The sequence below is a fragment of the Prosopis cineraria genome, unplaced genomic scaffold, assembly GCF_029017545.1.
Source record: "Prosopis cineraria cultivar Desert tree isolate PC_DT_omini unplaced genomic scaffold, ASM2901754v1 PC3, whole genome shotgun sequence".
Classification (NCBI taxonomy): domain Eukaryota; kingdom Viridiplantae; phylum Streptophyta; class Magnoliopsida; order Fabales; family Fabaceae; genus Prosopis; species Prosopis cineraria.
Window position 1 is genome coordinate 44,236,053 of NW_026555334.1, and position 13,626 is coordinate 44,249,678.

At 34.5% G+C, this 13,626-nt stretch overlaps 2 protein-coding genes and 1 long non-coding RNA gene across 6 annotated transcripts; 1 reads left to right on the forward strand and 2 right to left on the reverse strand.

Annotated features, from left to right (window-relative positions):
- Positions 1-3,668: 3,668 nt before the first annotated feature.
- LOC129305310 (uncharacterized) lies at positions 3,669-6,380 on the reverse strand. 2 transcript variants are annotated; one of them, XR_008591977.1, is made up of 5 exons: positions 5,471-6,380; positions 4,850-5,358; positions 4,664-4,761; positions 3,974-4,071; positions 3,669-3,878 (listed from the first exon to the last, which is right to left on the reverse strand). It is a non-coding gene; the product is annotated as an uncharacterized LOC129305310 (long non-coding RNA). The 2 variants fall into 2 exon arrangements; XR_008591976.1 differs by having other exon boundaries at positions 4,850-6,380.
- Positions 6,381-6,899: 519 nt separating this feature from the next.
- On the forward strand, positions 6,900-9,607 carry LOC129305308 (probable indole-3-acetic acid-amido synthetase GH3.6). The gene is made up of 3 exons (XM_054945343.1): positions 6,900-7,517; positions 7,887-7,994; positions 8,085-9,607. The coding sequence occupies exons 1-3, from the start codon at positions 7,231-7,233 to the stop codon at positions 9,427-9,429; spliced, it is 1,740 nt and encodes a 579-aa protein (XP_054801318.1). The 5' UTR covers positions 6,900-7,230; the 3' UTR covers positions 9,430-9,607.
- Positions 9,085-13,626, reverse strand: LOC129305309 (sugar transporter ERD6-like 7). Of its 3 annotated transcripts, none has more exons than XM_054945345.1 (18): positions 13,220-13,626; positions 13,034-13,096; positions 12,730-12,819; positions 12,561-12,620; positions 12,405-12,470; positions 12,234-12,299; positions 12,025-12,100; positions 11,835-11,899; positions 11,652-11,744; positions 11,454-11,534; positions 11,256-11,340; positions 11,006-11,049; positions 10,857-10,919; positions 10,715-10,774; positions 10,571-10,624; positions 10,410-10,469; positions 10,187-10,301; positions 9,085-9,476 (listed from the first exon to the last, which is right to left on the reverse strand). In XM_054945345.1, the coding sequence occupies exons 1-18, from the start codon at positions 13,403-13,405 to the stop codon at positions 9,424-9,426; spliced, it is 1,380 nt and encodes a 459-aa protein (XP_054801320.1). In that variant the 5' UTR covers positions 13,406-13,626; the 3' UTR covers positions 9,085-9,423. The 3 variants fall into 3 exon arrangements, with proteins under 3 accessions (XP_054801320.1, XP_054801319.1, XP_054801321.1); XM_054945344.1 differs by lacking the exon at positions 9,085-9,476 and adding an exon at positions 9,612-10,018 and having other exon boundaries at positions 13,220-13,621; XM_054945346.1 differs by lacking the exon at positions 9,085-9,476 and adding an exon at positions 9,612-10,018 and having other exon boundaries at positions 13,026-13,096; positions 13,220-13,425.

Here is a 13,626-nt window from a genome sequence, read left to right on the forward strand (position 1 = left end):
AATTTGGCTGAAAAAAAAAAAAATCTTGTGTTCAAAAGACATGAATCAAATTTTTGGAAATTTGAAATATGGTCAGTTTGCATTGGTATATGAGGGATTTATTATTGATATGTGAAGAGTTTATCATTAAAAATTTAAAAATTTACTAAGGGTTATCATTGATATACAACAATATATCATTGATAAATATAATAAATCAATCATAATATAAAATATTATAAATATTGGGTTATTTGTTTAGTTTGGTTTTATAATATGGATTATATATGTAAAAGTCCTTAATAATTTAGTGTTGAATTGTTGATGGTGCCTCAAATGAAGAATTTTTTTTTTGAAAAAAAAAAGGTTCAACTTTAAATAGTTGATATTTTGGTTTAAAAATTCATTAGAATTTTTTTGCTACAGCATTAAACAAAATTGTTTTGTTTTCAGGCGTATGGTTTGGATTTTTTCTGCCTTGGTGAAACTGCCTTGCGTCTAATTGACCGTGCTTGAAGACAAAATAAATAACCGGTTAATATGGGCTTCAAAATATTAAACTAAATTAACTCCCGTACGTCGTACAAGATTTACATGACTCAATTGTATAAATGATCTAAGTTACCTGGAACTATAATATGAGGAACAACTTTGACAATGTAAATATATTCATATCTTTTGATAATATTTCAATTTAATTTCCTTACCTTCAATGTTAAATGGTTTTTTTGATGTTTATCGTGTTTTTTAATAGATTATTGAAATTTTTCTGAAATTATTCTTAGGCATCAATTTAAATTTATTAAGTTAACATAATTACTTTTACATTTGAATTGTGTTTTTTAAAGTTTTTTTACTTCTTTCGTTTAAAAATGTAAAACATTTTTAATCGAATCTCACCCCTTAATAAAATAATTATTTACTTTTTAATTAACCCTATCTTTTTATATTTATCCTATTAAACACCCTACAATAAATATAAAGTCATTTTTAATAGGGGCACTTCTGAAAAAAAGATAATGATTACACCTCGAAAGACAAAAAATGCCTTACATTTTTTAACATTCAACTCTTCAAAAAATATTTTTTATTTTTAAATGGAGGGAGTATCTCTTAAGGTATTATTGCATATTAGTTCTGTCTCACGTTTTACACTTCACGTTTTTGTTATATAATTTATACATTAATGTAATCATTAATGCTTTCTTTTTATTCTTATTATAAAGTATTTTCTTACTATTCTGTTATATCTAGATTTTTTTATTTTTAAAATTTATTTTAAATTTGTGCATAATTAATAGTTAAAAAATTTTATATTTATTAACAATTTTTATAAGAAATTTGAGGATAATTTAACGTCGCCATAAAAATTTAGAAAAATATCATTTAAACGTTAAGGGTCAGATAGGTCATGTGGCCTGATAGAAAAAATGTTTAGACAATTATCATTTAGAAAATTATTTATATTTCTTTGTAAGAAATATGTTATTTATTTAAACTTTATGTGTAGATTTTTTTTTTAACCTTTATATAGAACAGGTTGACAGTTATAAAAAATGGATTATTTATGATGACTTTTTCCTAATATCGTCCGTGCGCGTACATTAGCATTAATGATGTTGTCATCCCATTTTGATACTTTGAAGTTAAGAAAGAAGCACTTGTCTGGAAAAAAACACATTGCGTGTTTGTTATTCTATACGTTCTGAAATCATTCGCCACTGTGCCGTTCAGGTTATCATGTTAAATCTACGAGTCCTACGTTTCTAGATGATATATTGTTGTGCGTTTGCCCCAATCTAGTTAATCTCTGCGTAGTGTAAGTCATTGTGTGAGAAAAAATATATTCTATTGCCTCTGTTGGTGTTGAAATCAAATGGAGACACCCATTGTTTCTTTAAAATCATGCACCGAAGTCAGAATAGCAGTGACTATTATTCACGTCTATGGAATCATGGCTGAGTCGGACCCCGGTCAGATTGCTTCGGTCAACTTTATTCTCATGGATAGAGAGGTCGTATTGTTCAGAAATGATTATTGGAATGATTTATCGTGAACGTAGTCCAGTCACTTATGTTTAATGTAAATATTGTTTTTGTTGTTATGTCCATCTGTTCAGCTATCTAAAATAGAAGCTTCTACATTTGATTCCTGCTTAATTTCAAAGATGATTGTTCACGTGGATGAAGATTATTCAGGGTCAGCCAGGGGAAGGGGAACCTGTATGAATTAGTGGCCCTTTGTCATTTATAGGAGAAGGGTCCTCTGCATTGTTTTCTTTCTCTTTTTTATTTTTCTTTTTCTTTTGTTTAGCTATAATTGATGATTTAAAGACTTGGAAAAGCATACGGTGTCACAGCCATCGACACGCGTGTATGAGGGATTAGTGCCTTGGGAATGCATGGAGTGAAATTTCCGAACATTCAAAAACCAATCATAAAGGACCACAAATGAGGAGATTTCGTCATAATATGTGCAGCTTAATGGCTAAATGGGAGAAAGTCTGTTGAGAATAAATGTTGACCACCATAGACATGGAAAATCCTTTCACGAAGCATTATGGAAATACATGTGTTTCTCATGTCAATGCAAAGCTATGATCACAATCATTACATTTAAAAACGAATCACAAAGGGACCAAAAATGAGGGGGTTTTGTTATAAACGATGTGAAGCTTAATGGCTGACTGGAAGAAAATCCACTGAGAATAAATGTTGACTACCAGAGGCATGGAGAATCCTTTTATGAAGCACTTTGGAATGTTTCGACAAATGAGTACTGGTTCGGATGTTATTTTTCAGGTAATTTTTTTTAAATTAATAACTAATGTCAATGTCATTATTATCGGTTAAGTCACACCAATTTGATTTTCTTCAGATAATGAATTTACTATCAGTTATCAATTTTCATTTATAAGATATAAGTTATAGTCATTTCATGAATATTAGTTACATTTTTGTAGCTAATAAATAATAAATTAATTGTTAGCAGTTATTTTTACAATTTCTTATAACGTAACTCATACGATTACATGAAATGACTTACCTTTTTATCAGGAATAATCAGAATAGCCGTCCAAGAATTGATCAAGTAAAGTTTAAACTAATTCTATTCTATTTTAAGTAATAATGAGTAACAATTAAATTTTAAGTAAAAATTTAAGAAATCAGACAAATGAAGTTAACGAAATTTAAGAAATTAATGATAAATAAACAATAGCAAGTCATTTAACAAATGTGTCGGTATCTGCATGACATGTCATAGTTTGAATAGTTGAGATCATCTATTGATATGAATTAAATAGATGATATAATCACAATTATTATATTATTGGTATACCTTTTCTACTATTATCTAATTTAGAACATGGGAGGTGAAAGTTTAACTACATTTTACCTGTAACAACTTGAAATAAAATGTTTATTGTCTCCATCTCATGTGAAATATAAAACCATACATTGATCAATGTTTTGCCAGTTTACTATTATCAGATTATAACCATGATATATAGGAAATTAGCACAAATACATGTAAGCTGTGCGTAAATTATGAAATGGATCCGCTTTGGTAAATTAAGATCGATTAAGGATGGTATGAATTGACATAGAAACGTAGAGATCATGTAAATGTGATGAACCTAAAATGTACTCAAACGTTATCTGAAATACAACATTTGGAAAATATGACTGTCTTACAACGTCGTAATCATTAAAAGGAAGGTAATTAAAATTCAGAAATATTAAACATTGACTAACGGCCTCTTCTTGATGTAGAAGGATGATCTGGATCAATAAGCTCACGTTTTCTCTTAAAACAATCTCTGAATTACCGCACAACTTCTGAATCAGCATTAAAATGAACTCTGGTTGCATTGAAATGATTTTTCATGACCTTATCATCTGCAGTAGGAAGGAAGGAAATGTTCGTCAGGGTAAAATGATATTTAGGTTTTGATTTTATAGAGGAGTCAAACGTGCAGATGAAAAAGATCTACCACGCTTCTTGCCATCCTAGCCCATTCAATTGTAATGACCAAGTCTTGCTTGGAATTTTGAAGAAGGTAGTCATTTTAAGCATCCCAAGCTGGATCATCTTCAAATTCACAATTAAGTCGGTTACCCCTCCATATGAGATGAATCATTAAACCATATAAGGGGAACACAAACAAAGTTAACAGAATGGTTCAATGTTTTAACAGTTGAAATAACAGAATGTTGAAAGGGAAAAAAATATTGAAATATTTAATTATGGATTTATATTAATTAATAAGTCCAAATAATTTAATTTTTATGATCTTATGTGAACCGTAATAAGTAAACCAAATGGGCAGAGGCCCAACCTACAACTTAGTATTTGTCAATTATTCCCTATCTGTCAGAGATAATGGAATATAATTAATTAATTTATTTAATATAATGGTTACTGATTTAATCCTTATAAATTGATCAATTGGTAACTACTAAATACACGATAGTTTTCATTTATTTTCATTATCTTTGAACTCTTTGAAGACTATGAAAGTCTAATAAATTGTGCGTCTGTCTATACTTTAAGTAATCGAGGTATCTTTAGCAAGCGATAATAAATTTTTCAGGTACGCACACATTACGCTACTCAATCTTATTTTATATATGAATTGAGATATATGTAGTTAACAAAAAAAAAAAAACGAGAGCTCACATACCATGTGTCCTTGATAAGGAAAGTAAATTTCCAATGGATCCAGCCATCAAGATACATCTTTTTGAAGGGATCCCACTCCAGAAATGATACCGGCAGTACCTGAAATGGAAGGATAAGAATAATAAGAAAAATACATGAGTCGACAAACACGTGAAGAAAAAGAGCACAGGGATGAGGAAAATCTAACATTGATGAAAAAGACGTTTTTCTCTCCTTCGTGTATCAACCAGGAGAGAAACAGTTAATGTCTTAAGTGGGGGCAAGGGGACCGTTATTGGTGACTTCCCAAAGGCAGTGTCGTGCTTAATGACAACGAAAAGCCTGGATGAAACGGGGTTGGCATTCCAAATGACTTTGAAATGGTGAATGTCATATGAACAATCCTTTCGAAGAATAGGCCCAAATCCTATGAATAAGACTGAGCTGATTGATAACAACCAAGATCCGAGTACCCTTCAATGACAGATTAACGTATGGAAAATATGATTTAACATTTAATATATGCACTAAAAACATAATAAAGGAGATGAAAGAAAAGACCTCCATATCACAAACTGTACTATTTAAGATCTTTACAATCTGGAAGAAGCCCATATTATCTTCCCTGCAGAATAAATGGACCAACCGAACACATATGCTAGCTTGCGAGTCACCCTCTTGAAGATCCTTCAGATGAGTAAATAGATTTGGGTCCATCTTACGTGTTGGGAAAAACGAAGATAAAAAAATTGATAAGATGGTTGTTTGTGGAAAAAGAGACAGTTAAAAGACTATAAACATAAATAAGATGAACAAATATGCAAGGAACCTGCTTGGCGGTCGGGAATGAGAGTGTCAAGACGATCCATCAAGATGAAATAGACGAACAGAGAAAGGAAACAGTGGTGAAATGAAAAGAAACAGATTAAGAGAAAGAAAACGATACTGATAACAAATAACTAGGAGAGCGGAGGAAAATGAGAATGTAGAATAGAGAAGATGGAAATTCATGGGAAACAGAAAGAGGATACAATTATAATGGCATGTCGTATCCAATTAATTTGAAATTTGAAAAGGCGCAAATCAGGGATAACGTGGAAACAGATTACGTTGAAAAATATGGGGAATAAATTATGCGGGGTATATGCATGAATTGACCGATTGAGATACGGGTATTAAAAAGTAATCAAAGTATATAGACCAATGAGAATGAAGGAAATTTCCACCAATCAACTGCTTGCTTATTCCTCTGTAAAATATAGTTGATTGATAGTTGATGGTTAATTAATTAATTGATATCTGTTTTTTTTTTTAAATGATGTCACTTGTCTCTTATTTTGATTTGAATTTTACATCCTATCATCCCTTGTGAATGTTATCCCCCAAAAAAAAAAGAATACGTAAATTACCCACCGATATTTCATTATAGTAAATTATTCTCATAAATTGACGGATTGAGAAAAATCTGGAGGAGTGGGGTAGAGATCATAGGGAAAAATAAAGTTATACTCAGTCAAAGATGCAACAAATCTTGTGGGCTTTACTTTTAATGTAATAAGTAGAGCAGTGGAAAAATCTTGATATAACATCACAATTAGATAACATATTATAAATATGGATATGAATTATGATATTTCAGATAAGAAAAACAATGTTTTCAAAAAAAAAATTGAAGATAATCTTCAATAATTGATGTTTTGAAATCTGTAATTGTATAACACAAATTTCATTTCTCTAAGTGTGGTCAATTACATGAATCACATGATGTTGTTATGTTATGTTTGAAATTAATTTTTTCAATAAGCCATTAAAATCTCTATCAATGACTTATTTGTGTGTTTTTATTGCCATTCTTTTAGCTTTATTCACAAGGTTAAAGAATATCTATTTACTTCTTATTGACACTTTCAATAACTTTCTTTGAATAAGATCAAATTATTTTAAACAATTTTTTATTATTTTTTTTTTCTTAATAGATGTCACATTGACTTGTTTTCTTACATGATTATTATGTATTTGACTTTTTTATTGTATGACTATTACTATACATCCATCTTAATATCTTTATTTATGTTACATTCATTATACGCTCATACCGCCCTTCTCGCACCCAACATCCACTATCACACTACGCAAGCAAAAAACATATAAGCAAAATATAACAATAAGTTTACAGTGAAAATAAACAAATACGCTTTGATGTTGTAATTTAAGTGTTTTTAAATAAATTGCTGCCATGATTTACGCAGCACCCTACCTTACTTTTTTTATTAAAAATAAATAAATCTCACTAATCTCGAATCTTTTGTTTTTAGCTGATAAAATAAAAACGAACAAAAAAAAAACAGAGCGGATGAAAAATGGACAATGTTTTTAGCAAATTAAGAAAACTTTATTTAAAAAATGAAAAAAACCAACGGCTCCGAGTCTTAAAAAAAGTCCAGACTTAGATTTCTGGTCACTGGAAATAGACAACATCGTCACCGTTTGTAAGCCCAAAAGAGTCACCCGACAGGCATTGTTTCTTGTTAGTACGCTTCTCGTATTCGACACACCAATCCGTTCGGCGTCTCCGTTCGCCACCTCAATATGACAGACGAGGAACTTTTACGGAAGCTGGAGGACTTCACCAAAAATGCCCAGTTTCACCAGTTGGAGACTCTCCGCTCCATCCTTGATCACAACGGCAGCGTACGCTATCTCCAGCCCTACCTCCGAGGCTATGATGCGCCGGTCAACGCTGATACTTTCAGACGATGCGTGCCCTTGTCTTGCTACGATGATTATGCTGCTTATGTCAACCAAATGGCCAATGGAATGAATGATCGTGATGCGCCTCTCCTCTCTGTTGACCCTCTGCTCTGTTTCTTCTACAGGTATGCATCTTCTTATATGCTCTAATCCCATGAAGATTCCAACGGTGTCATCTTCAGTTTGAGTTCGTAATTATCTTCATTTTTCTTATACTATGGTATCCTTTGATGGGAATAGAAGTCTGTTTTTCGTTATTTGAAGGAACTGAGTGTGGGAAAAAGCGTCGTTGGAAATTTGAAATCAGTATTGCAATCCCTGCCTTTTCGTCGGTATCATTAGCTATGATTAAAAAAAGATGATTAGGGATAATAGTACTATGGCTCTATTATGTTTTCTCTTCGCCATTCTTATTGACCGGCCAGATACTGGAACTTAAGACCAAAATTCCTCAGTCGAGGATACTGATTTTGAAATGAATTATGTGTTCTCAGCTCTGGAACAAGTTCCATGAAGCCAAAACTAATTCCTTACTTTGATTCAAACTATTCGAAAGCTGCCTCCTTTATTGCTCACCGAGGGAGCGTATCCATCCTACAGAGGTAAATTAACCATCAAATCATGTTCAAATTTGATTGGATTTGAAGGATTTATATTACTTCAGCATGATGAGTTTTTAAACCTTCATATAGGCTGTTTCCTCCGAGGCCTACGGTCAACAAGAACCTATGGTTTCTCTATGCCGGCAATATTACTACTACTAAAAGTGGCTTGAAAGTTATGGCTGCTTCTTCCTTCCCTATGCAAAGTGGTAAAGCTACCTCTCAACAACTCGCTTCCAGTTCTAGTCCTCCAGAAGTCATTCTTGGATCAAATGTTCAGCATCAAATGTATTGCCACCTTCTTTGTAGCCTCAGGAACTTCAATGATATAGATGCGGTTAGAGCTCCATATGCCGCAGGCTTGATTAGAGCCTTTAATCTCCTAGAGTCTAAATGGGAGCAGCTATGTGATGATCTTGACAGTGGTTTTGCAAGTGATGAAATTTCAGAAATGTCAACAAGGGAAACAGTTAGAAAAATTATTGACGGGCCTCAACCAGAGTTGTCAAGGAGAGTAAGGCTAGCTTGTGAAGGCAATGACTGGGGTGGAATTGTAAGTAGGTTATGGCCCAACATACGTTATATTAGGTGCGTTACCACTGGCAGCATGAAGCAGTACTACCCAAAGCTTAAGAACTATGCAGGAGATATACCTATTTTAGGAGGAGATTACTTTGCTTCAGAGTGCTGTGTGGGTATTAATTTAGACATAATGCAACCCCCTGAAACAACCCATTATGTACTACTTCCGACAGCTGCCTACTTTGAGTTTCTTCCATTCAAGATGGATCAGGGTGATGATTACAGTGAAGAAACAGTGGACTTTAGTGGTGTAGAGGTAGGGAAGATGTATGAAGTTGTTGCTACCACCCATAGAGGATTCTACCGCTATCGTTTGGGTGATATAGTGAGAGTTGTTGGTTTCCATAACTCATCTCCACTTGTAGAATTTGTGATGAGAGGGCCTAAAACTCATTTTGAGATTCTCACTGAGAAAGACTTGATATTGGCAGTTGAAAATTTTCAACTTGCACTGAGAACTGCTGGGGGAATAGAGATTGTTGAATTTGCAAGTTCCTTGGATGACGAGTTGAAGCCAAAACAGTTGAAGCTATTTGTAGAAGTTAAAGAGGAACATACAAATACAATTGTGCAGGATGAATGGAAAGAATCAGTCGTAACTTTTCAAAGGTTCAGTTCTTCTCTTGAGAGGGGCTTGGGAGCTATGTACAGCGTGCAGAGGGAGACAGGGGAAATTGGGCCATTGTTGATTTTCATCCTAAGGCCTGGAGCTTTTGACGAGTTATCAGAAGTAGCTATTAAGAACGGAGCACCAGCTAGTCAATATAAACCACCTAAGATTATTCAAAATCGGGAAATTGTGAAACTCTTGGAAAATTTAGCCCTTGTGACAGTATCTTTGGATGGCTCATAAATAGTGAATGGACTGGAGTCCTACCACTTCATCCCTTCCCAGACCACCTGAAAGTAAATTAATTTGTGGAATCATGACATCGATCTGATCACATATAGTGATTTAATGTACAGAAGATGTTTAGTTGCTCTTAAAACACTAAAAAGCGCTAATTAAAGGATTGATTTGTCTGGAGATAGATGTAATTGCATGAAGTTGCTTAATGTTCTGTTTGAATCAATTCTTTAAATTATTACAATAGACCGCAGCAAGGGGAAAAAAAATCAAATATGATTGTCTTAGAGCTCCCTAATGTCTAAATAAAACTTACATAAAATATCTAAAGAGCCCTCGATTTTTTACAACATGAGATGAATTTTTTTTTTTTTTTTTTTGGGGGGAATACTTGAATATAGAGGCGAAGACATGGTAGGAATTATCATTCTTTTTTCAACCCCATCAGGGAATATTTTTTACTGCAAGATTCCAACTTCCTACTTGTTGATGGCTGATTGTAATTGTTCCAGACTTTTTCCTTTAGTTTCCGGTACTTCCACAACTATAAATAACACAGCCAGTGCATTGATTGCAGCATAAAGGAGGAAGGTACCTGGAAGGCCATGCACACTAGTAAATTATACTGCTCTATATGTATGTTGAATTGGTGACCTTCTGCGTTTTTATTAGCTCGAATGGGGGAAAAAATTATCATGTAATGATGCTAATCATGAATACTCTAAATGATCTATAAATATGAAAAAATATAACTAGTCTGTACCATAGGAGCTCCAACTCATTAGAAAGTTGAAACTATAAGAACACAACCATGCACCAAACCAGTTTGTTAATGTGGCTAGGCTTCCCGCCTGTCCTTTGATGTTAATAGGAAATATCTGCAACAGAAAGGCAATTTGTAGGCATCATTCTGCTTTCTCTTTGTCAACAAATTACTTGTCACAAAAAAATATGAACAAATAATAATAATAATAATAAATGACGACCTCTGACATTATAACCCAAGGAATTGCTCCCATTCCCACGGAAAATGATGCTATATAAACCTGGCAATAATGTAGTGGTGTTGTCAGAAAGAGTTTGGTGTCACATACTTCATGTCTAATGGAGTAAATTATGTCATTAAAGGAAGAGCAGACGATCAAACCAGTATGCCCGTTACAGCAAGTGCTGGGACCGTGTCAAGGAACACATCATGAACCTGAGTCACACAATGATATCTCGTTCACATAAAAATCAGGACTTGAGACTCAAAGCTGTTAGGTCTCTCTCTTCTCAGTTAAGAATCTACCTTAAAATAGAATGCAACTGCAGTGATTATACAACCTGCGACCAATCCTGATCCAGAAACCTAGATAAACCACAAATTAAGAAAAACAATGATGAGAAACAAGCAATAATTTAAAGGTGAAATATTATGTAGAGGAACTCACCAATAGCAGGGGCTTCCTTCCAGTTTTATCTATCAAGGCGGCTCCAATGCCAGTAACCACAACCTACAAAACAAAACTTAAGATAAATTTGTGTACAGGAAACATATTCATCAAAGATTATCCAAATTTGTGAAGTTAAAATTATGAACCTGAAGAACAGCATATGTTATAGACCCAATGCTAGAAGAAAATCCTGTCAAATAATCACATGATCCACTAATGTCAAAACCAGAAGAAAAAAATTTAAACATGAATTTCCATGAAGCGTAAGATATCTAACACGTTCTCAATGAAGGTGATGGCTGTGGGAAATTTAGGTTAGTTACATGCAGAAGAATATGTTGTAGGGAGACAGAGTCACAGGATGCAGAAGTACAGTCACAGAAAACCTTACAATACCTGCTAATTCGAAAATACTGCTGACATAAAAGCAAACTCCATTGATTCCCCCAAATTGTTGGCAGACCATTAGCCCGATTCCTATCTGGTCATTAGTTATGAAATAACGTTTTGTTGACTTTCTAGGAAAGTGAAAGTTATATGACTATAGTAATAAAAATTTATAATCATAAATTAGATAAGGAGAGATATTATTACAGTGACCGAACGCAAGTATCTACTCTGAAACAATTCCAGCAGCTTGGGTTTTGGGAGTCGATCTAGAGTTGTTATGTAATCCTGTAAATCAGAGAGACATAAACGTCTACTTACACACGTTATTTTTAAAAATGCCTCATGTCTTCGACATTTTGATGGACAACACAAACATAAAGTATTATATTTGGCTATAGAAACCTGAATTTCTTCTGCCTCTGCAGATATATCAGCATCCTTGCAGCGAAAGATTTTAAGTGCCGACACAAAATCGTTTTCTCGTCCTTTCTTTGCCTGAAATCATTATTTGTTGTATTCTATGTTACGGATATATGCTAACGAGACGTACTTTTACTATCATGGATCAATAAACCCCTTTCTCACCAGCCATCTAGGAGACTCCGGAATAAAGAAGAGACCAAAAAGCAGTATAGCACAGGGAATTAGGCCTGCAGTCACTTCCCAGTGAGTCCTTTAGCTAACTGTCATGTAATTGGAAATTCAATTTTGCAAATATGTTTTCTTTCCCATTTTTCTTGTTATAAATGAACTTAGAACTGAGTAGAAATTTCACCAGTTAATGCTAAAGCCCTCCATGAAATTACTGTTCCAATAATAAACGACACAGATACTGCTGTGACAATCATGAACTGCAGCAACAAAAAAATACAGGAGTTTAATGCTAACTACTACCTTTTTTATCTACTACAGATATTTTAACTGTTGATATAGTCTCAATGATCCAGAAAGTTAATATAGTGTCGCCTTTCTTTCAAGAACTACCTGATTTAGAGTAGTGAGCCTTCCTCGGAGTTCTTTGGGAGCAATTTCTGCTATGAAAACCGGTACCTTGTTGTCACCAAAGCCCTAGTTAGTCTTTTAAATATAGAAGTAAAGGTTTCGTAGTCTTGTGACATTTTCTGAATTGTTTCATTAAATAAATTGAAAACACACCACGTAGGAAAATACTCCCATTCCATATCCTGTTGCCAGCCTCCCGATATCCAGTGGCCATGGCCCCTATTGGGTTATGGAAGAGACAGAAGGTATCACGCCATAAATTAGAGAACCACTATAGGTGAAAGTATAAAGAGTATTGGCCCAAAGAACCTCAGAGAAGTAAATGGCAAGCCACCCCGCAATACAGAATGCACTTGACGTTCTCATTGCCTGCATACATTAAATGATTTGCTTTAATCTCGTTTGATAGGGTTCCAGATAAATGCAGTTTCATGTAATTATAGCAACACATTACTTTAAGAAGTTTCAATGCACTTACCCCTTTACGTCCAATAAAATCAGCAACGGGCCCACTAGTAATTGCACCAATCATCGCACCGAAAGTCAAGATGGAGCCGAACAGTGAATACTGCAATCAGCCAATGTCAGAAAAGCATTAGAACACTTCCAGTTCCAGCACTGGAATTGCAGGCACTGAACTGATGATGACGAGCAACTTGTTATGGGATAGCAGCTAAAGACTCTAGCTTCGGGTCGAAGCCTATTGTAAGTGACATCGATCCGAGTCTCACAGAGCTTGCAGTTTCGAAATGCACATCATGGCTCTCAACTTACTGGCCTACCTCTGCCAAAGACAGATTGAGATCCTCTATGATCTCGTCTTGAACAGGCGATGAATAACCGGCCTGCAAACATACAAGAACAATCATATATCAGTGCAATACATGCCAAAGCATCTCAATTAGAGATTTTTTTTTTCCTGTACTAGGGCAGAGAGCCGAATTGAATAGCAAGCAGTTAGCACTTACACAGGCTCCAAATTCGTAGGAGCCACAGACTGCGACAATGGTAGCTAAGTACACCATCCATGGTTGCCCACTGCTTGCAGGCGCAGTCTCACTCCTATCTTCATTAGCCACGAGCTTGGGTTCCGTAATCAGTGGATCTGTAATTTCCTCCTGGACACCACCCTCCACGTCCTCTCTGATTGCCATCTCAGCTTCTGTATGTTATGCCCACGCGCTTGATCCCTGTGATAAATGGCCAAAAGCTGCGGTGCTAAAACGATAGACTCAAATTCAACGAAGCTTGCAGTTGTGGAAGCGGAGGGAATTAATTCTTATGACAAGGCAGGGCAAGCCATGACCTGGCAAGCAATATCCCTTTTGATTTCTTGCCTCTCCAACGAGATGGTCACTTGTCACGCTCCATAAGT

What these genes read in the sequence shown, in the direction of transcription:
- LOC129305308 (XM_054945343.1), top strand. Translation starts at nt 7,231, where the DNA reads ATGACAGACGAGGAACTTTTACGGAAGCTGGAGGACTTCACCAAAAAT. An exon ending in CTGCTCTGTTTCTTCTACAG is followed by an intron (nt 7,518 to 7,886) that starts GTATGCATCTTC and finishes ATGTGTTCTCAG; the next exon opens with CTCTGGAACAAGTTCCATGA. An exon ending in AGCGTATCCATCCTACAGAG is followed by an intron (nt 7,995 to 8,084) that starts GTAAATTAACCA and finishes ACCTTCATATAG; the next exon opens with GCTGTTTCCTCCGAGGCCTA.
- LOC129305309 (XM_054945344.1), bottom strand. Translation starts at nt 13,405, where the DNA reads ATGGCAATCAGAGAGGACGTGGAGGGTGGTGTCCAGGAGGAAATTACA. An exon ending in GAGGGCTTTAGCATTAACTG is followed by an intron (nt 11,900 to 12,024) that starts GTGAAATTTCTA and finishes AAGTGACTGCAG; the next exon opens with GCCTAATTCCCTGTGCTATA. An exon ending in AATGAGTTGGAGCTCCTATG is followed by an intron (nt 10,019 to 10,186) that starts GTACAGACTAGT and finishes ATGGCCTTCCAG; the next exon opens with GTACCTTCCTCCTTTATGCT.